General features: G+C 51.8%; 1 protein-coding gene across 3 annotated transcripts in view; it reads left to right on the forward strand.

Moving 5' to 3' along the window:
• The window catches only part of abcc8 (ATP binding cassette subfamily C member 8), a 70619-nt gene that overhangs the window by 31719 nt on the left and 15815 nt on the right, over window positions 1–23085 (forward strand). For 2 of the 3 annotated variants that reach the window (XM_031900330.1, XM_031900331.1), the window contains exons 10-21: window positions 1460–1622; window positions 6171–6211; window positions 8391–8536; window positions 9761–9866; window positions 10002–10112; window positions 11019–11094; window positions 11188–11293; window positions 11559–11594; window positions 13155–13190; window positions 17824–17922; window positions 22122–22206; window positions 22869–22949. In XM_031900330.1, the coding sequence (XP_031756190.1) occupies window positions 1460–1622; window positions 6171–6211; window positions 8391–8536; window positions 9761–9866; window positions 10002–10112; window positions 11019–11094; window positions 11188–11293; window positions 11559–11594; window positions 13155–13190; window positions 17824–17922; window positions 22122–22206; window positions 22869–22949 (1086 nt within the window). The remainder of the gene's footprint in view (window positions 1–1459; window positions 1623–6170; window positions 6212–8390; window positions 8537–9760; window positions 9867–10001; window positions 10113–11018; window positions 11095–11187; window positions 11294–11558; window positions 11595–13154; window positions 13191–17823; window positions 17923–22121; window positions 22207–22868; window positions 22950–23085) is intronic. The other variant, XM_031900332.1, reaches the window with a different exon arrangement.

The following is a 23085-nucleotide window of genomic DNA, read 5'->3' on the forward strand; positions in this document are numbered from 1 at the left end:
TAATTCTACCCCCCTCTGCACTGCAGTAATAACCAGAAGCAATGGGGGGGGGGGGGGGCAGTTTAATTTCTACCACCCTCTGCACTGCAGTAATAACCAGAAGCAATGGGGGGGGGGGCAGTTTAATTCTACCCCCCTCTGCACTGCAGTAATAACCAGAAGCAATGGGGGGGGGGGGCAGTTTAATTCTACCCCCCTCTGCACTGCAGTAATAACCAGAAGCAATGGGGGGGGGCAGTTTAATTCTACCCCCCTCTGCACTGCAGTAATAACCAGAAGCAATGGGGGGGGGGGGCAGTTTAATTCAATAATTCGCACGTCGCCAGTTCATTAACACGGAATATTCTCCGCTCGTTCCAAATAAATCTGCTCTAATCCCGGAATATTGCCCCCCCCGGGGCGTTAATTGCCTCTGGGATAAAGGGCAACTTCACCTCTCAGGGCATTTTACATGCACAGGAGCCGTACTGGTTCCAGTACATAGGGCAAGTGGGAATGGGCTTTTATTTGCCTGTGTTGGGCCCCATGTGGGTCTAGCCCTGTGATTGGCTACAGCTTGGTGTATCCCTATTAGTGCTCTAACGCTCTGATTGGCTACGGCTTGGTCTAACCCTCTGAGTGCTCTAACACTCTGATTGGCTACAGCTTGGTCTAACCCTGTGAGTGCTCTAACGCTCTGATTGGCTACAACTTGGTCTAACCCTGTGAGTGCTCTAACGCTCTGATTGGCTACGGCTTTGTGTAACCCTGTGAGTGCTCTAATGCTCTGATTGGCTACGGCTTTGTGTAACCCTGTGAGTGCTCTAATGCTCTGATTGGCTACGGCTTTGTGTAACCCTGTGAGTGCTCTAATGCTCTGATTGGCTACGGCTTTGTGTAACCCTGTGAGTGCTCTAATGCTCTGATTGGATACGGCTTGGTGTAACCCTGTGAGTGCTCTAACGCTCTGATTGGCTACGGCTTGGTGTAACCCTGTGAGTGCTCTAACGCTCTGATTGGCTACGGCTTGGTGTAACCCTGTGAGGGCTCTAACGCTCTGATTGGCTACGGCTTGGTCTAACCCTGTGAGTGCTCTAACGCTCTGATTGGCTACGGCTTGGTGTAACCCTGTGAGGGCTCTAACGCTCTGATTGGCTACGGCTTGGTCTAACCCTGTGAGTGCTCTAACGCTCTGATTGGCTACGGCTTTGTGTAACCCTGTGAGTGCTCTAACGCTCTGATTGGCTACGGCTTGGTCTAACCCTGTGAGTGCTCTAACGCTCTGATTGGCTACGGCTTGGTCTAACCCTGTGAGTGCTCTAACGCTCTGATTGGCTACGGCTTGGCTACCCTATGAGTCAGTTCCCATTTGGAGGCCAAGTTGAAGCGGTTCCAGTAGGAGCTGTCGGACACGTGGCTCCATTTATACAATGTTGCTCCTGTTCTACAGACCAACAAACAGTTCAAACATCTGTTGCAGGAATATTCTAATGAGCGGCTGAAGAAGACCAATGAGATGCTGCGGGGCATAAAGCTGCTGAAACTCTACTCGTGGGAGCACATATTCCATAGCAGCGTGGAGGAGACCCGCCAGAAGGAGATGAACAGCCTCAAGGCCTTTGCCCTCTACACGTCCATATCCAGTGAGTCCCTCTGCCCCATATATACTGAGATATATATTATACTTTGGTTTTGTGTTTATACAGGTACCGACCTGCTTAGCTAAGTGGCAGTAAACTAAATGGCACCTCCACATTCATTCCTTATGGACTTGATACTGGGGTGGTGCAAATAAACCCACGTTTCCTCAGTCCCAAACCTTATAGAGCTCCATTAAGCAGCTGTGGTACGTAGAAAGAGGAGAACATTCTAGGTATAGTAGGACAAGATGGAGACAGTAGGACAAGATGGAGACAGTAGGGCAAGATGGGGACAGTAGGGCAAGATTGGGGACAGCTAGGCAAGATGGAGACAGTAGGGCAAGATGGGGACAGTAGGCAAGATGGAGACAGTAGGGCAAGATGGGGACAGTAGACAAGATGGAGACAGTAGGGCAAGATGGGCGACAGTAGGGCAAGATGGAGACCAGTAGGGCAAGATGGGGACAGTAGGACAAGATGAGACAGTTAGGGCAAGATGGAGACAGTAGGGCAAGATGGAGACAGTAGGGCAAGATTGGAGACAGTAGGGCAAGATGGAGACAGTTAGGCAAGATGGAGACAGTAGGGCAAGATGGAGACAGTAGGGCAAGATGGAGACAGTAGGGCCAAGATGGAGACAGTAGGACAAGATGGAGACAGTAGGGCAAGATGGAGACCAGTAGGGCAAGATGGGGACAGTAGGGCAAGATGGAGACAGTAGGGCAAGATTGGAGACAGTAGGGCAAGATGGGGACAGTTAGGGCAAGATGGAGAACAGTAGGGCAAGATGGGGACAGTAGGGCAAGATGGCGGACAGTAGGGCAAGATGGGGACAGTAGGGCAAGATGGAGACAGTAGGGCAAGATGGGGACAGTAGGGCAAGATGGGGACAGTAGGGCGACAAGATGGGCGACGTAGGAAGTGGGGAAAGTAGGGGCAACGATGGGGACAGTAGGGGCAAGATGGGGACAGTAGGGCAAGATGGAGACAGTAGGGCAAGATGGAGACAGTAGGGCAAGATGGAGACAGTAGGGCAAGATGGGAGACAGTAGGACAGATGGAGACAGTAGGGCAAGATGGAGACAGTAGGGCAAGATGGGGACAGTAGGGCAAGATGGGGACAGTAGGGCAAGATGGAGACAGTAGGGCAAGATGGGGACAGTAGGGCAAGATGGGGACAGTAGGGCAAGATGGGGACAGTAGGGCAAGATGGAGACAGTAGGGCAAGATGGGGACAGTAGAACAAGATGGAGACAGTAGGGCAAGATGGGGACAGTAGGGCAAGATGGGGCCCTACTGTCTCCATCTTGTCCTACTGTCTCCATTTTGGCCTACTGTCCCCATCTTGCCCTACTGTCTCCATCTTGCCCTACTGTCCCCATCTTGCCCTACTGTCTCTGTCTTATCCTAATGTCTCCATCTTGTCCTACTGTCTCCATCTTGCCCTACTGTCTCCATCTTGCCCTACTGTCTCCATCTTGCCCTACTGTCTCCATCTTGCCCTACTGTCTCCATCTTGCCCTACTGTCTCCATCTTGTCCTACTGTCTCCATCTTGCCCTACTGTCTCCATCTTGCCCTACTGTCCCCATCTTGCCCTACTGTCTCTGTCTTATCCTAATGTCTCCATCTTGTCCTACTGTCCCCATCTTGCCCTACTGTCTCCATCTTGCCCTACTGTCTCCATCTTGCCCTACTGTCTCCATCTTGCCCTACTGTCTCCATCTTGTCCTACTGTCTCCATCTTGCCCTACTGTGAGTGCCAGTGTGTGAGTGCCAGTGTGTGAGTGCCAGTGTGTGAGTGCCAGTGTGTGAGTGCCAGTGTGTGAGTGCCAGTGTGTGAGTGCCAGTGTGTGAGTGCCAGTGTGTGAGTGCCAGTGTGTGAGTGCCAGGGATCCTTGTGCCCAAATGCCCGTTTGTTGCTGGATCGGAATGAGTCGGCTCAGTTGCACTAAAATCTAATTTTCTGCCAGTAAGTGAATGAATCCTGAGCGGAAACCTCAGGGGGAGCAGCACCCCCCCCTCCCCCGGCAGGCGATAGAGAGGCAATTTGCACCCACGGTCTGTGCCCCCGGGGACCCAGCGGCCTCATCTGCTTCTCTCTTACTGGGGAATATCAGCAGCCTTGCAGTTGCTCTTCTTTGTTTGACTCCCCTAATGCAGAACCCAAAGGCTAAAACAGAATAAAAAATTCCAGGGGGGGCCCATATTGTTTTATATCTGTAGTTTCCCTCTCACTGACCCAGACTATAGAAATAGTAAACTTGCCCTTTAATGCTGGCGGCTAGTGGGGGCTCATTCTCTTTATTCTGTGCATCATGTGACTGATACCGCTGCCCGGCAGCCGCTGAATGGGTCAGAACTGCAGAACCTTATCTCGTTACTGGGAAGTGTGACTGCTGCTTCATTTAGCAGATAATGCCCGGGGGGGGCAGATATCTCAGATATGGGGGTATTGTGTTGGTGCCAAATGGGCCGCTGTGTGAGAGCGCCGGGCACGCTCCATTAGGCCCATTCATTTACTGGTCTCATGGTACCGACACATCTAATCATGTGACGTAGGCAATAACCCCCCAGGGGTACCAGGGGCAGATACCATTGTTACACCCCGAGTTACAGAAAGATTATTTAACCCTGGCAACCATAGAGTATTTATATATAAGGATATGTTTATATCGGTGCCGGGAGTTGCCATAGCAGGTTACGGGCAGGGGTGCCGGGAGTTGCCATAGCAGGTTATAGACAGGGGTGCCGGGAGTTGCCATAGCAGGTTACGGGCAGGGGTGCCGGGAGTTGCCATAGCAGGTTACGGGCAGGGGTGCCGGGAGTTGCCATAGCAGGTTACGGGCAGGGGTGCCGGGAGTTGCCATAGCAGGTTACGGGCAGGGGTGCCGGGAGTTGCATAGCAGGTTACGGGCAGCGGTGCCGGGAGTTGCCATAGCAGGTTATGGGCAGGGGTGCCGGGAGTTGCCATAGCAGGTTACGGGCAGGGGTGCCGGGAGTTGCCATAGCAGGTTACGGGCAGGGGTGCCGGGAGTTGCCATAGCAGGTTACGGGCAGGGGTGCCGGGAGTTGCCATTGCAGGTTACGGGCAGGGGTGCTGGGAGTTGCCATAGCAGGTTATGGGCAGGGGTGCCGGGAGTTGCCATTGCAGGTTACGGGCAGGGGGTGCCGGGAGTTGCCATAGCAGGTACGGGCAGGGGTGCCGGGAGTTGCCATTGCAGGTTACGGGCAGGGGTGCTGGGAGTTGCCATAGCAGGTTACGGGCAGGGGTGCCGGGAGTTGCCATTGCAGGTTACGGGCAGGGGTGCCGGGAGTTGCCATAGCAGGTTATGGGCAGGGGTGCCGGGAGTTGCCATAGCAGGTTACGGGCAGGGGTGCCGGGAGTTGCCATAGCAGGTTACGGGCCGGGAGTTGCAGATACCCGGGTGTTACGTTGGTTTAGAGAAGCCCCCGTGTGGGCAGAATGAGGGTGGGTTGGTGGCCGTGTGGCCGTGACCCCCCTGGGAGTCGGATCCATATCTGACAATGTAGCAGAATATACTGTAGCGCTGCCATATTGATTGTCCTTGGGGCAATTTACCTCTTGGGGGGGGGGGGGCACTTGACATTGACACACAGGGAACCTTGTTACCCTCTGGGTTAGAAATAAATTCTTCCCATAATAATGTGACCTCGGCTGGACGGCCCATAAATATCCCAATCCCCCCCCCCCAGGAACCTCTCATTGATTTATATGCCAATCGATGAATGAACCCCAACCCTCACACCCACCCATCTTTATAGGGGTCAGGACTGTGCCCCCCTGTGTGTCTCTACCTCTCTCTCTGCATAAATATCACTGCTTTAGGGGTTAATTGTGGCCCCCGTGAGGCCTTTGTGTATCAGTCTGGGCAACAAGGGGCATCCTGGGGGGGGGGGGGGGGCAGAACAAGTTCCTTTATTGGTGAGAGATATACAGTCTCGTGTGTATTCCCTGTACTGATCCAACTGCTCCTCGCTGCCTCCTTGCTTTATGGCCGGGATTCTCTCTGTGTAATGAGCCCCCCCCCCCCAGGAAACTGCAGAGCAGCCTCATATCAGTAACTCAGGGGTAGTGCTGACAGGTACAGCCTCATAGCTAGAGAGGCCTTAACAGACTCAACTGCAGTAATTGGGGGGATAAGGGAGGGTTATGGTATCTCTCTGTACAGGCTATGAGCAAACTTAGGGGGCTGTTCCTGCTGAATTGTGCTTAGTACAGGGGAATCCCTATGTGCCATAGTTTTATGGTATCTCTCTGTACAGGCTATGGGCAAACTTAGGGGGCTGTTCCTGCTGAATTGTGCTTAGTACAGGGGAATCCCTATGTGCCATAGTTTTATGGTATCTCTCTGTACAGGCTATGGGCAAACTTAGGGGGCTGTTCCTGCTGAATTGTGCTTAGTACAGGGGAATCCCTATAGTTACTATTTCCTGCCCCTCTCAGGGCACAGAGAGATAGAATGTATATTTGCTACACAGGCCGCGGGTACATACAATTTTCTAACATCTTTTCTCCTTTTCTCTGCAGTTTTTATGAATGCGGCCATACCGATTGCAGCCGTCCTTATTGTAAGTGACACTTTCACTCTGTTTTATGTTAATAACCAGCAAGGCCCCCCCATAACCCAAATGAACTATGTAACTGTCACCCCATTATATCTGTTCTGCTCCTGAGAGAGTATGGGAGAGAGAAGGGAAAGGGGGTTCGGGGAGTAGAGAGACAAATGGGGGGAGAGAGAAGGGAAAGGGGGTTCGGGGAGTAGAGAGACAAATGGGGGAGAGGGGAAATATAGAAGGGGGGAGAAGAGGGAGGATGGGGGGGAGTAAGGCCAAACAGTTGGGGGGGGGAATAGAAAAGGAAAGGAGAGGGGATGAGAGACAGAAGGAGAGAGGGGAAGGGAAAGGGGGTTCGGGGAGTAGAGAGACAAATGGGGGGAGAGGGAAATATAGAAGGGGGGAGAAGAGGGAGGATGGGGGGGAGTAAGGCCAAACAGTTGGGGGGGGCAATAGAAAAGGAAAGGAGAGGGGATGAGAGACAGAAGGAGAGAGGGGAAGGGAAAGGGGGTTCGGGGAATAGAGAGACAAATGGGGGGAGAGGGGAAATATAGAAGGGGGGAGAAGAGGGAGGATGGGGGGAGTAAGGCCAAACAGTTGTGGGGGGGGAATAGAAAAGGAAAGGAGAGGGATGAGAGACAGAAGGAGAGAGGGGAAGGGAAAGGGGGTTCGGGGAGTAGAGAGACAAATGGGGGGAGAGGGGAAATATAGAAGGAGGGAGAAGAGGGAGGATGGGGGGGAGTAAGGCCCAAACAGTTTGGGGGGGGGGGGGAATAGAAAAGGAAAGGAGAGGGGATGAGAGACAGAAGGAGAGAGGGGAAGGGAAAGGGGGTTCGGGGGAGTAGAGAGACAAATGGGGGGAGAGGGGAAATATAGAAGGGGGGAGAAGAGGGAGGATGGGGGGGGAGTAAGGCCAAACAGTTGGGGGGGGAATAGAAAAGGAAAGGAGAGGGGATGAGAGACAGAAGGAGAGAGGGAAGGGAAAGGGGGTTCGGGGAGTAGAGAGACAAATGGGGGGAGAGGGGAAATATAGAAGGGGGGAGAAGAGGGAGGATGGGGGGGAGTAAGGCCAAACAGTTGGGGGGGGGGAATAGAAAAGGAAAGGAGAGGGGATGAGAGACAGAAGGAGAGAGGGAAGGGAAAGGGGGTTCGGGGAGTAGAGAGACAAATGGGGGGAGAGGGGAAATATAGAAGGGGGAGAAGAGGGAGGATGGGGGGGGGGAGTAAGGCCAAACAGTTGGGGGGGGGAATAGAAAAGGAAAGGAGAGGGGATGAGAGACAGAAGGAGAGAGGGGAAGGGAAAGGGGGTTCGGGGAGTAGAGAGACAAATGGGGGGAGAGGGGAAATATAGAAGGGGGGAGAAGAGGGAGGATGGGGGGGGGAGTAAGGCCAAACAGTTGGGGGGGAATAGAAAAGGAAAGGAGAGGGGATGAGAGACAGAAGGAGAGAGGGGAAGGGAAAGGGGGTTCGGGGAGTAGAGAGACAAATGGGGGGAGAGGGGAAATATAGAAGGGGGGAGAAGAGGGAGGATGGGGGGGGAGTAAGGCCAAACAGTTGGGGGGGGGAATAGAAAAGGAAAGGAGAGGGGATGAGAGACAGAAGGAGAGAGGGGAAGGGAAAGGGGGTTCGGGGAGTAGAGAGACAAATGGGGGGAGAGGAGATAACCTGGGGGCCAGACCACCCTGCTCCCATAATTGTCTCCCCCTGAGCAGTGCGGTTGGGGGGGGGGCTGTGGGAGGTGCTTATCAGAGAAGCCCCTGACAGAGGAATCGTTGGACTCGGTGCTGCTTTGTTCTTATCTGCATCTTCCTCATCCTCCTCCTCTTATTGCTCAGTCAGGGGGGAGCAGTACAGGGGGGGGGGGAGCAGTGCAGGGAGGGGGGGAGCAGTGCAGGGAGGGGGGGGAGCAGTACAGGGAGGGGGGGAGCAGTGCAGGGAGGGGGGGGGCAGTGCAGGGAGGGGGGGGCTCTCTATTAATAGGAGACAGGGCAGGACGAGGCGGAGGTGACAGGAGATGAGAGAGAGAGGAAATTGGATTTCTGGGGGTCGGGGGAAAGAGCTGAGAGAGGGAAAGTGTTGGGTCGAGGGGGGAGGAATGGGCCGGTACCTACAGAACCAACACACATTGATACCTATGGCGTTATGGGTAGTTGTTGCTCTGACCATTCCGTCTCTGGTTCTGTTTCCCCTTCAGACGTTCGTGGTCCATGTTCACCTGTTGCACCGAGAGCAGTTCTCCCCGGCCGTGGCCTTCGCCTCCCTCTCGCTCTTCCACATCCTCGTCACCCCCCTATTCCTGCTCTCCAGCGTGGTCCGATCCACTGTCAAGGCCCTAGTCAGGTGAGATGGAGCTGAACCCCAAGGGGCCCCGGGGGGGTCATCACTCAATCATTGCTCTCTGCCTTTGTGGGGTTCAGTTTATGGGGGTTCCACGGCAGCTCTGGGGCCACATAACATTGGGTCCATGTTCACCCCAATATATTGATAGACAATGATGAGTTCTCCAATACTTTGGGCCCCCCCAGTATATTCGGTGTCGGCCCATCCAGCTCAGACCTGGCGCTGAGATCCGAGTCTCATTGAGAATAACCCCCCCCCCCTCCAACCCTACGTTAATGGGACGTTAGCAGAACAATTAATCGTTGGCCGGGCTCGTTAGGCCAAATTGCTCCCCTGCTGATTGAGTCGTTTCCAGCCACTAGTGAATCAATTAATTACCCCACTAATTGCTGCTGGCGCAGTGCGTTCTACACCCAGCCCCTACCCACAGTTCACTTGTTCAGTGCCGGTACCACAGAGCTTACACTCTAATTGATCCCAAAGAATGAATGTGCTTTGTGTGTGATCCGGGTGATTCTAATGATGGATCATTTCAGCTCAATCAATTCCTCAAGGACCTTCCTTTGTCCCCAAGGAGAGTTAAGGGGTCCATCAGATCAATAAGCCCCCTGGGCAATAATCAGACAGGACCCTGTAATCTGCTTGATTGTCACTGAGGCAGTAACTAAAGGGCCGGTATCACTACGAGTCAGAACAAATCTATGGGTAATTATATCTGCCCCTCCTGGGGGTACAAATACGGTGCCGCAGCGCCACTGGGAATAGGAGTGGGTTTCGCCCAATAGATGTGGGCGTGGCCATGAGTGACATCTGACCCCTGTTACATAGTAACATAGTAAGTTAGGTTGAAAAAAGACGTACGTCCATCACGTTCAACCATCTGCACTGCACTGTTTATCTGCCCTTAAGCACTAAGCCCATTGTATCCAATCAGATTATCTGTTATTGCTATGTATCTGCCTGTCCCATTGCCGCTGTTCGGCCCGGCAGCCCCCAGGGTTACACGGCGACTGATCCATAGAATCAATACCAGAACCTTGGAAGCTGAGGTTTTGGTGCTACCGGCCCTTTAATAACAGGTCACATGTTCTATTCACATTGGGAAACTCCTGCGCATTTTGGCCGATACACTGGACGACTGGGGATTGGGGGGGGGCAGTTATTTAATAGATATGGGCCCCGTGGTACAAGCAGGTTGTGACTCAGTACCGTTTGTACCCTCAGTGTGCAGAAACTCAGCGAGTTCTTCTCAAGTGAAGAGATTGGGGAAGAGGTGGAGAAGTGCCCCCCGTCCAACAAATCTGTCCCCCAGAACAAGTACCAGGCAGTGGTAAGTGTGACCCCCGGGCCCTCAGTGGGCACATTAACCCTTACTAGTGACAATGCCTGACACCCCCCCCCCCACCAATAAACCCCACTCGCCCACCCTGTTCACTGGTGTCTCTGTCTCCCCACTTTTGCACAGCCCCTCAAAGTTGTTAACCGTAAGAGGCCCATCCGGGACGACTGGAACCATTTCAACTCGCGGCAGCGGGGGGCCCCTAACCCCACGGAAGGAAATGAGTTTTGTATAAAGGTGATGCCCCCACACGTCTCCTCCTCACCCTCTGCACGTCATGGGGGGCACGGTATCTGCGGGCATGGGCCTGGATGCCAGTCTTGCACCCATCTCTGTGCTGCTTGTGCCCCAAGTCCGGCCCCTACAGGGCCCCAGCCATTACCCATCAGCCCATCCTTATTGCCACCCATACCATTGGGCATTTGGTATCTTCTTGCTGTGGGTCTCTGGGGCAATGGAGCAGACCCCCATTCCAATGCCCTCTGTTTGGTTCCCACTCTATATACCCTCATACAGGGCATAAGGGTAGAAAGATTCACCCTCACATTGCCCGGCATGGGCATAGTATATTATCAGACTGGCTTCTTTTATTATGGGACAATATTAATGGGTACCTGCCCCCCATCATAGTAAGTTGCCCACCCAACACCCTAATAATATACTAATTCCCATAGATTTGTCATTTGAGTTCCGTGTTTACTGAGGGGGAGGAGTGTAAAATCTAGCCACACCCACCAGTGTGAAAATGGGCCTGGGGCATGTCTTTCCCTTTACTGCCCTCTGTATTATATATATACTGCCCTCTATATTATATATAAATACTGCCCTCTATATTGTATATATACTGCCCTCTATAGTATATATATACTGCCCTCTATATTATATATATATACTGCCCTCTATATTATACATATACTGCCCTCTATATTATACATATACTGCCCTCTGTATTATATATATACTGCCCTCTATATTGTATATATACTGCCCTCTATAGTATATATATATACTGCCCTCTGTATTGTATATATACTGCCCTCTATAGTATATATATATACTGCCCTCTGTATTATATATATACTGTATATACTGCCCTGGCACAGTAAAGCCCAATTTAGTGACGCTCTTTGTGCCCGTATCCAGGTTACCAGCGGGTTCTTCACTTGGACCCCAGACGGACCCCCGGCGCTGTCCAGCATCGATATCCGCATTCCCCAAGGTGGGTTTCTACAGTTTAAAAATCTGATAAAAGCCACTAAAATGCCCCCAGTGCCGTAGATGCGCCTATAAAATACACTTTCTGCCCCCCCAGGTCAGCTGACAATGATTGTGGGGCAGGTAGGCTGTGGCAAGTCGTCGCTGCTCTTGGCCACCCTGGGGGAGATGCATAAGATTTCGGGGGACGTGTCCTGGAACAGGTGACTGTATATGAGTGTATTGGGGGGGCAGTTGGGCACAGGGAGGGGTAAGTGCCCGTCGGATATGGGCACATTTGCCTAATGACCCGAGACATCCGCTGGCAGTGACTATTTCAGGTAAGTGACAGATGCTGCGCTCTATATAAACTGCCAGCCATACGGGTCGGGGGGTAATGAGCCCCTCCCTGCGCCAATCAGCGGGGTAATATGTTTGCTCAGCGCCTGATTGTTCCCATTTACTGACACTCGTGTGTTTGTTGTGCAGCACCGTGCCCGACAGCGAGACTGGCGAGGATGTCAAGTGAGTTGCCCTTTACTCTGTGCCTGGGGAATCTGCCCCTGTACGAGGCAAGGGGGGCAGTAATTCCAACTCCCGGGCACCCTGGCACCCTAGCGCCTGCAGGGAGTGCCTCACACCATACATGGGCACCTTACCCATTACATTGGCACCTTACCCATTATATTGGCACCTTACCCATTACATTGGCACCTTACCCATTATATTGGCACCTTACCCATTACATTGGCACCTTACCCATTATATTGGCACCTTACCCATTACATTGGCACCTTACCCATTATATTGGCACCTTACCCATTACATTGGCACCTTACCCATTATATTGGCACCTTACCCATTACATTGGCACCTTACCCATTATATTGGCACCTTACCCATTATTTTGGCACCTTACCCATTACATGGGCACCTTATCCATTACATTGGCACTTTACCCATTACATTGGCACCTTACCCATTACATTGGCACCTTACCCATTACATTGGCACGCCATACCAGTTGAAGGCAGCCCTGTGAATGTGCCCCTATAGATAGATACAGTGTATATGGCATATGTAGTGAGCAAGACAAAGGGTTAATATTTCCCAGCAGCCCCCTAGCCATGCCCATAGTAGCGAGCAATACAATGGGTTAATATTTCCCAGCACCCCCTGGCCATGCCCATAGTAGTGAGCAATATAATGGGTTAATATTTCCCAGCAGCCCCCTGGCCATACCCATAGTAGTGAGCAATATAATGGGTTAATATTTCCCAGCAGCCCCCTGGCCATGCCCATAGTAGTGAGCAATACAATGGGTTAATATTTCCCAGCAGCCCCCTGGCCATACCCATAGTAGTGAGCAATACAATGGGTTAATATTTCCCAGCAGCCCCCTGGCCATGCCCATAGTAGTGAGCAATACAATGGGTTAATATTTCCCAGCAGCCCCCTGGCCATGCCCATAGTAGTGGGCAATATAATGGGTTAATATTTCCCAGCAACCCTCCTGGCCATGCCAATAGTAGTGGGCAATACAATGGGTTAATATTTCCCAGCAGCCCCCTGGCCATGCCAATAGTAGTGAGCAATACAATGGGTTAATATTTCCCAGCAGCCCCCTGGCCATACCCATAGTAGTGAGCAATACAATGGGTTAATATTTCCCAGCAGCCCCCTGGCCATGCCCATAGTAGTGGGCAATACAATGGGTTAATATTTCCCAGCAGCCCCCTGGCCATGCCCATAGAGAATACAAGCCATTAAATTCAATGGGATAATTCCAGACCATGATGGAATAAATGACATATATAGAATCTCAGCCAATCAATAGGCTCCCTATTATATATCCCCCCCCCTGGCCCCCCGGCCCCCCAGGATCACATCCCTAATTACCCTTGTGTTACACCTTCCTATTGATCTGTATTTCCCTTTAATGACTGAATTGCCCCATCAGCGTAACGACTCCCATGTTATTGATCTGCCTTTAACCCTCGCACTGCTGCCCCATTCTGCCCCCTAATCTGCCCCTAATCTGCCCCTAATCTGCCCGTAATCTGCCCCCGTCTCTCTCTCCCACAGCCCAGATAAGGAGACGGCCATCGACGTGGAGACCAGGTAATAAAATCTGCCCCTGTTTTATGTGCTGGGGGGTAAGAAGCCAATGGGATTTGTTTCTGTGGGGCAGTTATAAGGGGGGGGGGCACAGTGTGTTCAGATAATGAATAGGTTAATAAAGTGAGTGACAAGTCTGTTTCTGAGTCCCGGGGGGGGGGGGGGGGGGGTCATCCATCGTTCTGCCACAATCACTAACTGGGCATCGGTACTGACTGGGTCGTTATAGTCTCACCCCTTGTATAATCACTATAGTGGCGCCACCTACTGCCCAGGGCCCAGAATTGCAGTCATGTGTAATATACCCCCCCCAGGGCCATAAACTTACTGATACTGTGACCCCATACACACATAAATATACCCCCCGAGACTCTGTGACCCCATACACACATAAATATACCCCCCGAGACTCTGTGACCCCATACACACAATAAATATACCCCCCCCCAGACTCTGTTACCCCATGCACACATAAATATAACCCCCCCAGACTCTGTTACCCCATACACACATAAATATACCCCCCGAGACTCTGTTACCCCATACACACATAAATATAACCCCCCCAGACTCTGTTACCCCATACACACATAAATATAACCCCCCAGACTCTGTTACCCCATACACACATAAATATAACCCCCCCAGACTCTGTTACCCCATACACACATAAATATAACCCCCCCAGACTCTGTTACCCCATACACACATAAATATAACCCCCCCAGACTCTGTTACCCCATACACACATAAATATAACCCCCCCAGACTCTGTTACCCCATACACACATAAATATACCCCCCCCAGGCTCTGTTACCCCATACACACATAAATATAACCCCCCCAGACTCTGTTACCCCATACACACATTAATATACCCCCCAGGCTCTGTTACCCCATACACACATAAATATACCCCCCCAGACTCTGTTACCCCATACACACATAAATATAACCCCCCAGACTCTGTTACCCCATACACACATTAATATACCCCCCAGACTCTGTTACCCCATACACACATTAATATACCCCCCCAGACTCTGTTACCCCATACACACATAAATATAACCCCCCCAGACTCTGTTACCCCATACACACATAAATATAACCCCCCCAGACTCTGTTACCCCATACACACATTAATATACCCCCCAGGCTCTGTTACCCCATACACACATTAATATACCCCCCCAGACTCTGTTACCCCATACACACATTAATATACCCCCCAGACTCTGTTACCCCATACACACATTAATATACCCCCCCCAGACTCTGTTACCCCATACACACATTAATATACCCCCCAGACTCTGTTACCCCATACACACATTAATATACCCCCCCCAGACTCTGTTACCCCATACACACATTAATATACCCCCCCCAGACTCTGTTACCCCATACACACATTAATATACCCCCCAGGCTCTGTTACCCCATACACAGATAAAAATACCCCCCCCAGGCTCTGTGACCCCATACACACATTAATATACCCCCCCCAGGCTCTGTGACCCCATACACACATTAATATACCCCCCAGACTCTGTTACCCCATACACAGATAAATATACCCCCCCCCAGGCTCTGTGACCCCATACACACATTAATATACCCCCCCCCCCAGGCTCTGTGACCCCAAACACACATTTATATACCCCCCAGGCTCTGTTACCCCATACACAGATAAATATACCCCCCCCCAGGCTCTGTGACCCCATACACACATTAATATACCCCCCCCCAGGCTCTGTTACCCCATACACACATTAATATACCCCCCCAGACTCTGTTACCCCATACACACATTAATATACCCCCCAGATTCTGTTACCCCATACACACATTAATATACCCCCCCCAGACTCTGTTACCCCATACACACATTAATATACCCCCCCAGACTCTGTTACCCCATACACACATTAATATACCCCCCAGGCTCTGTTACCCCATACACACATAAATATAACCCCCCCAGACTCTGTTACCCCATACACACATTAATATACCCCCCAGACTCTGTTACCCCATACACAGATAAATATGCCCCCCCCCAGGCTCTGTGACCCCATACACACATTAATATACCCCCCCCAGGCTCTGTGACCCCAAACACACATTTATATACCCCCCAGGCTCTGTTACCCCATACACAGATAAATATACCCCCCCCCAGGCTCTGTGACCCCATACACACATTAATATACCCCCCCCCCAGGCTCTGTTACCCCATACACACATTAATATACCCCCCCAGACTCTGTTACCCCATACACACATTAATATACCCCCCCCAGACTCTGTTACCCCATACACACATTAATATACCCCCCCCAGGCTCTGTTACCCCATACACACATTAATATACCCCCCCCAGACTCTGTTACCCCATACACACATTAATATACCCCCCCAGACTCTGTTACCCCATACACACATTAATATACCCCCCCCAGACTCTGTTACCCCATACACACATTAATATACCCCCCCCAGGCTCTGTTACCCCATACACACATTAATATACCCCCCCAGACTCTGTTACCCCATACACACATTAATATACCCCCCCCAGACTCTGTTACCCCATACACACATTAATATACCCCCCCATACACACATATCCCATCCACTGGCAGTACTATCTCCCTGGTACCCGCAGTTCTGCCCATTACCCCAAAGGGATGGGGGGGGGGGGGAGACTGAAGGTGCTGAGTGAATGGGCCGTTCCTGCTGATTGGATGAGATGTAACACCCCCGGGGGCTCATGGAAGCGGAGCTGATGGATCCTGCCAGGGATCCGGTGCCTGTGACGGGTTCTTACAGCCCTGCGCTTGGTCATTCCTGGTACAGAGACACAGGGGGCCCGGGGGGGGGGGGGGAGGGGGAGAGCATTTTTAGTTAATTGGGCTAATTTACTCATTTCCCAGTGTAGTAATCAGTATGAGCCAATCAGCAGCGAGCTTTCATCCTGCAGAGTCAGATTTATAGGGATTAAAGGGGATACAAACCCTCCCTCTTGTTGCTAAATATAAATATAAGGTGAATATGAGGCTGAAGGGAAAGAGAAGCACAAGAGGCTCCGGTGTTGTTAGTTCATTCCCTGGGGCAGTTTAATTGGTATTTCCCCCCCCCCCCCCCCGTGGGAGTAGCTCCGCCCCCGAGTAACACAGGGATCCTATTACCCACTCAGCTCCGGTCTCTATGGTTGCTCCCTTCTCTGCCGGGCTGAGCTGCACTGTATCTCTAACTCCTTTATCTCAGAAGAACAGAAATGCCCCCCCACCCCCGGGGGCTTCCTGGTTACCCACCCCCAATGCACACACACTGCCCTGGGTATCAGCACCATCTGCTTGGGAACAGTTACCCTTTATCCTGGCCCATTCTGCACCTCCTAGTTACCCCTAGCAACCGAAATCAACTGAACCGATCATGTGACCAAGCTCCTTGCAGTTGGGTTTTGCCCTAAGGATCAGAGATAGTTACTCCTGGGGCATCTCCAGGTGTCACACATTTCCCACAATCCCATGGGGGCAGGGGGCGGGGCTAATCATCAGGCAATTCATTATAAAGATCCTAGGAACTGAGTAACGACTAAACATTCATTTTACCCCCATTTGTCCTGTGTGAGGGGCAACTTCCCCTTTAAAGCAGAACTCCTGTATTTTATTGGCCCATTGAGTCTCTCATTCAGCCAATATTGCGCCCCGGAACCCCAGTAAGTTCCGACTCCCCAGAATATTCTATCCATAGGGTTCTCCCTGCTGGTTCCGAGCATTAGTCTCGCCCTCTGCCCTCTGGGCCCAATTACTCACACTCTAATGTGCCCCACCCTGGGCACGGCACTATGGAGGCAAATACTGTATGGGTACTGGGTATACTGGGTGCTATAGGGGTAAGGGAGCACTTTGTCACCCCCTGAATATGGAGCAGCTGCCTCTGAACCCACTCTCGGCCAATCACAAACACCCTAGTTAAATATTTAGCCCCTCCTCCACTTGAACCCCAGAACTGCCTCCAGTGGGGAATATGCCCCATATCTACCCCCCAAACTCAGTTATTTTAAACACGTATGTACCCGGCTCCATGTAATCCTGTTGTTGGACTAAAACTCCCAGCATGCTCTTTGGCAGGATAGGGATACAGGGAGTTGCACTGTGCAATAGATGGGGGGGAGGGGGTAGCCACTGACACCATTGTTATTTGCCCACTGGCCAACTGAGTACAGCAAATGAAGTGCAAAGGGACATATTCTGTTGGGTAATTCCCAGTATCCCACTGGCTGCCGTTCCCTGTATCCACAACCCCTTTAGAGCCTTTGCCAGTCACATTGCATGACATGAGCCCCCCCCCCCCGCGTGTGCAACGTGTCCGTGCCGACGATACATGTGACATCCCTGCGCTGAGTGTGGGTCACATGGAAAGAGAATCCCTGTCACTGGGATGTCACTCGTCCCACTGAGGGGCCCCGGGGCAATGGGGGGGGGCAGCGGGGGGGGGGGGCAGGGCTTAGGGTTATTATAAGGAAGCAGGGGCAGAACAATGGGAGATGAATGGGAATGTGTAGCAATAAGGAGCCCCCCCCGAGCCGATAACTCCCTGACTGCTGCTGCTCTCTCGCTATAGGAGGAGAGGGGCCGTGGCCTACGCTTCCCAGAAGCCTTGGCTGCTCAACGCCACCGTGGAAGAGAACATCACGTTCGAGAGTCCGTTCAACAAGCAGAAGTGAGAGGCGCTGCCCCGTCTGTGTGTGACCCGAATCTGTCAGAACTAATGTGTCGCTCCATTGGCTGAGCCCAAGGAATTACATATTCCCATAGATTGTTAGCTCTGTGGGCCCAGTTGGGCTATAGCAGTGTAGGCTGGTGTAATGGGGCTCCCATACATCACTGACCCTGTACCTAGTCCTAACTCCAACCCCAACCCCAACCCTAAACCCAACCCCAACCCTAAACCCAACCCTAACCCTAGTCCTAACTCCAACCCCAACTCTAACCCTAACTCCAACCCCAACCCTAAACCCAACCCTAGTCCTAACTCCAACCCCAACCCTAAACCCAACCCTAACCCTAGTCCTAACTCCAACCCCAACTCTAACCCTAACTCCAACCCCAACCCTAAACCCAACCCTAGTCCTAACTCCAACCCCAACCCTAAACCCAACCCAAGTCCTAACCCCAACCCTAACCCCAACCCTAACCCTAGTCCTAACCCCAACCCTAGTCCTAACCCCAACCCTAACCCCAACCCTAACCCTAGTCCTAACCCCAACCCTAAACCCAACCCCAACCCTAGTCCAAACCCTAACCCTAGTCCTAACCCCAACCCTAACCCCAACCCTAGTCCTAACCCCAACCCTAAACCCAACCCCAACCCTAGTCCTAACTCCAACCCCAACCCTAACCCTAGTCCTAACTCCAACCCTAACCCTAGTCCCAACTCCAACCCTAACCCTAGTCCTAACCCCAACCCTAACCCTAGTCCCAACTCCAACCCTAACCCTAGTCCTAACTCCAACCCCAACCCTAACCCTAGTCCTAACTCCAACCCCAACCCTAACCCTAGTCCCAACTCCAACCCTAACCCTAGTCCTAACCCCAACCCTAACCCTAGTCCCAACTCCAACCCTAACCCTAACTCCAACCCTAACCCTAGTCCTAACTCCAACCCCAACCCTAAACCCAACCCCAACCCTAACCCTAGTCCTAACCCCAACCCCAACCCTAACCCTAGTCCTAACTCCAACCCCAACCCTAACCGTAGTCCTAACCCCAACCCTAACCCTAGTCCTAACTCCAACCCCAACCCTAACCCCAACCCCAACCCTAACCCTAGTCCTAACCCCAACCCTAAACCCAACCCCAACCCTAGTCCTAACCCTAGTCCTAACCCTAACCCCAACCCTAGTCCTAACCCCAACCCTAAACCCAACCCCAACCCTAGTCCTAACTCCAACCCCAACCCTAACCCTAGTCCTAACTCCAACCCCAACCCTAACCCTAGTCCTAACCCCAACCCTAACCCTAGTCCCAACTCCAACCCTAACCCTAGTCCTAACTCCAACCCCAACCCTAACCCTAGTCCTAACTCAACCCCCAACCCTAATCCCAACCCTAACCCTAATCCCAACCCTAACCCTAGTCCTAACTCCAACCCCATCCCTAATCCCAACCCTAACCCTAACCTTAACCCTAATCCCAACCCTAACCCTAGTCCTAACTCCAACCCCAACCCTAACCCTAGTCCTAACCCCAACCCTAAACCCAACCCTAGTCCTAACTCCAACCCCAACCCTAGTCCTAACTCCAACCCCAACCCTAACCCTAGTCCTAACTCCAACCCTAACCCTAATCCTAACTCCAACCCCAACCCTAACCCTAGTCCTAACCCTAACCCTAGTCCTAACTCCAACCCTAACCCTAGTCCTAACTCCAACCCCAACCCTAACCCTAGTCCTAACTCCCACCCCAACCCTAATCCCAACCCTAACCCTAGTCCTAACTCCAACCCCAACCCTAATCCCAACCCTAACCCTAACCCTAATCCCAACCCTAACCCTAGTCCTAACTCCAACCCCAACCCTAATCCCAACCCTAACCTTAACCCTAATCCCAACCCTAACCCTAGTCCTAACTCCAACCCTAGCTCCAACCCCAACCCTAACTCCAACCCCAACCCTAACCTCAACCCTAATCCTAACCCCAACCCTAACCCTAACTCTAACCCTAACCCTAACTCCAACCCTAACCCTAGCCCTAGCCCTAACACTAACCCTATCCCTAACCCTAACCCTATCCCTAACCCTATCCCTAACCCTATCCCTAACCCTATCCCTAACTCCAACCCTAACCCTAACCCTATCCCTAACTCCAACCCTAACCCTAACCCTAACCCTATCCCTAACCCTAACCCTATCCCTAACCCTAACCCTAACCCTATCCCTAACCCTATCCCTAACCCCAACCCTAACCCTAACCCTAACCCTATCCCTAACCCTATCCCTATCCCTAACCCTATCCCTAACTCCAACCCTAACCCTAACCCTATCCCTATCCCTAACCCTATCCCTAACCCTAACCCTAACCCTAACCCTAACCCTAACCCTATCCCTAACCCTATCCCTAACCCTATCCCTAACTCCAACCCTAACCCTATCCCTAACCCTATCCCTAACCCTAACCCTATCCCTATCCCTAACCCTATCCCTAACCCTATCCCTAACTCTATCCCTAACCCTAACCCTAACCCTATCCCTATCCCCAACCCTATCCCTAACCCTATCCCTAACCCTAACCCTAACCCTATCCCTAACCCTATCCCTAACCCTAACCCTAACCCTATCCCTATCCCTAACCCTAACCCTATCCCTAACCCTATCCCTAACCCTATCCCTAACCCCAACCCTAACCCTAACCCTATCCCTATCCCTAACCCTATCCCTAACCCTAACCCTAACCCTAACCCTATCCCTATCCCTAACCCCAACCCTATCCCTAACCCTATCCCTAACCCTAACCCTAACCCTATCCCTAACCCTATCCCTAACCCTAACCCTATCCCTAACCCTATCCCTATCCCTAACCCTAACCCTAACCCTATCCCTAACCCTATCCCTAACCCTATCCCTATCCCTAACCCTATCCCTATCCCTATCCCTAACCCTAACCCTATCCCTAACCCTATCCCTATCCCTAACCCTATCCCTAACCCTATCCCTAACCCTAACCCTAACCCTATCCCTAACCCTATCCCTATCCCTAACCCTATCCCTATCCCTAACCCTAACCCTAACCCTATCCCTAACCCTATCCCTATCCCTATCCCTAACCCTATCCCTATCCCTAACCCTAACCCTAACCCTATCCCTAACCCTATCCCTATCCCTATCCCTATCCCTAACCCTATCCCTATCCCTAACCCTAACCCTATCCCTATCCCTAACCCTAACCCTATCCCTATCCCTATCCCTAACCCTATCCCTAACCCTAACCCTATCCCTAACCCTAACCCTAACCCTATCCCTAACCCTATCCCTAACCCTAACCCTATCCCTATCCCTAACCCTATCCCTAACCCTATCCCTATCCCTAACCCTAACCCTATCCCTAACCCTAACCCTATCCCTAACCCTAACCCTATCCCTAACCCTAACCCTATCCCTAACCCTATCCCTAACCCTAACCCTATCCCTAACCCTATCCCTAACCCTAACCCTATCCCTAACCCTATCCCTAACCCTATCCCTAACCCTAACCCTAACCCTATCCCTAACCCTATCCCTAACCCTAACCCTATCCCTAACCCTAACCCTAACCCTAACCCTAACCCTAACCCTATCCCTATCCCTAACCCTAACCCTATCCCTAACCCTATCCCTAACCCTAACCCTATCCCTAACCCTATCCCTAACCCTATCCCTAACCCTATCCCTATCCCTATCCCTAACCCTAACCCTATCCCTATCCCTAACCCTAACCCTATCCCTATCCCTATCCCTAACCCTATCCCTAACCCTAACCCTATCCCTAACCCTATCCCTAACCCTAACCCTATCCCTAACCCTATCCCTAACCCTATCCCTAACCCTAACCCTATCCCTATCCCTATCCCTAACCCCAACCCTAGTCATATTCTCCATTTATTTCTCACTGGTGCCCCCAGTCTCCTCCCTGCCCAGATTCAGTAACAGACAATGGAACATGGGGCTACACAGACAGGGATGGTAGAAGCCATGGAGCCATTTTTAATAAAGGCAAAATCTTCCTTCACCAGAGAAATTGTGCCCCGGGGACATTATGCGCTGCCTTTAATAAAAGTGACCCCCAAGCTTTACCCAGAAGCCTTCGGTACATTGGGGGTGTCCCAGTCAGGTCTCTGCCCCCCCGCCCATTCCTCCTCCTCATCTCTTGCTTCTCCCCCCGCAGGTACAAAGCCATTATAGATGCCTGCTCCCTACAGCCGGATATTGATATTCTGCCCCACGGAGACCAGACACAGATTGGGGAGCGGGTCAGTAGAATTATTTGGGGGAACTTTGGGGACAGGGATGTGGCTCTTGGTTTATGCAGAACACAAGATACTTGTACTAGTACTGTTACCCAGCCCACTGCTAGCCTATCAGCATGCTCCTAATAACCCCAGGCCATTCCCAACCAATCAGCATGCTCCTAATAACCCCAGGCCATTCCCAACCAATCAGCATGCTCCTAATAACCCCAGGCCATTCCCAACCAATCAGCATGCTCCTAATAACCCCAGGCCATTCCCAGCCAATCAGCATGCTCCTATTAAACACAGGCTATCCCTAGCCTATCAGTGTGCTTCTAATACATTCATGCCATTCCTAGCCTATCAGCATGCTCCTATTAAACACAGGCCATTCCCTTTTTACCTTCTTTTTGCTACAGAACTGCCACACATGGGTCCATAAGAGGGTTGGGCCTGTGTGTTAGAGTGCAAGCTCTGTGGCGCAAGAAGAGATTGTGTCTCACTGTACAGCACTGTGTATTTTATATTAATGCACCCAAATCTGTAGCCCCACTGCCAGCAGGATCTCACTATTTGCCCCTCTGGGGGCAGTACAAGTTTGGGGCCCCTCTATACAAGATATGAACACAAGCTGGACCCCCTACATTCCCTGTACCCCCAATATCACTTTATGTCTCCTGCAGGGGATCAACCTGTCCGGGGGGCAGCGGCAGCGAATCAGCGTGGCACGAGTCCTGTACCAGCAAACCAGCGTGGTGTTCTTGGTAAGAGCCCCTCCCACTGCGCTGCTTATGGGGTGCCTCTGGGTATTACCCCTATTGCCCCCCCAATATGGATGGAATCGCTGCTCTGTTTGCTCAGGTCGGAGCCATAAATATACAGATTTATTCTCTTAATAAA

Source organism: Xenopus tropicalis, chromosome 4 (genome assembly GCF_000004195.4).
Source record: "Xenopus tropicalis strain Nigerian chromosome 4, UCB_Xtro_10.0, whole genome shotgun sequence".
Lineage (NCBI taxonomy): Eukaryota > Metazoa > Chordata > Amphibia > Anura > Pipidae > Xenopus > Xenopus tropicalis.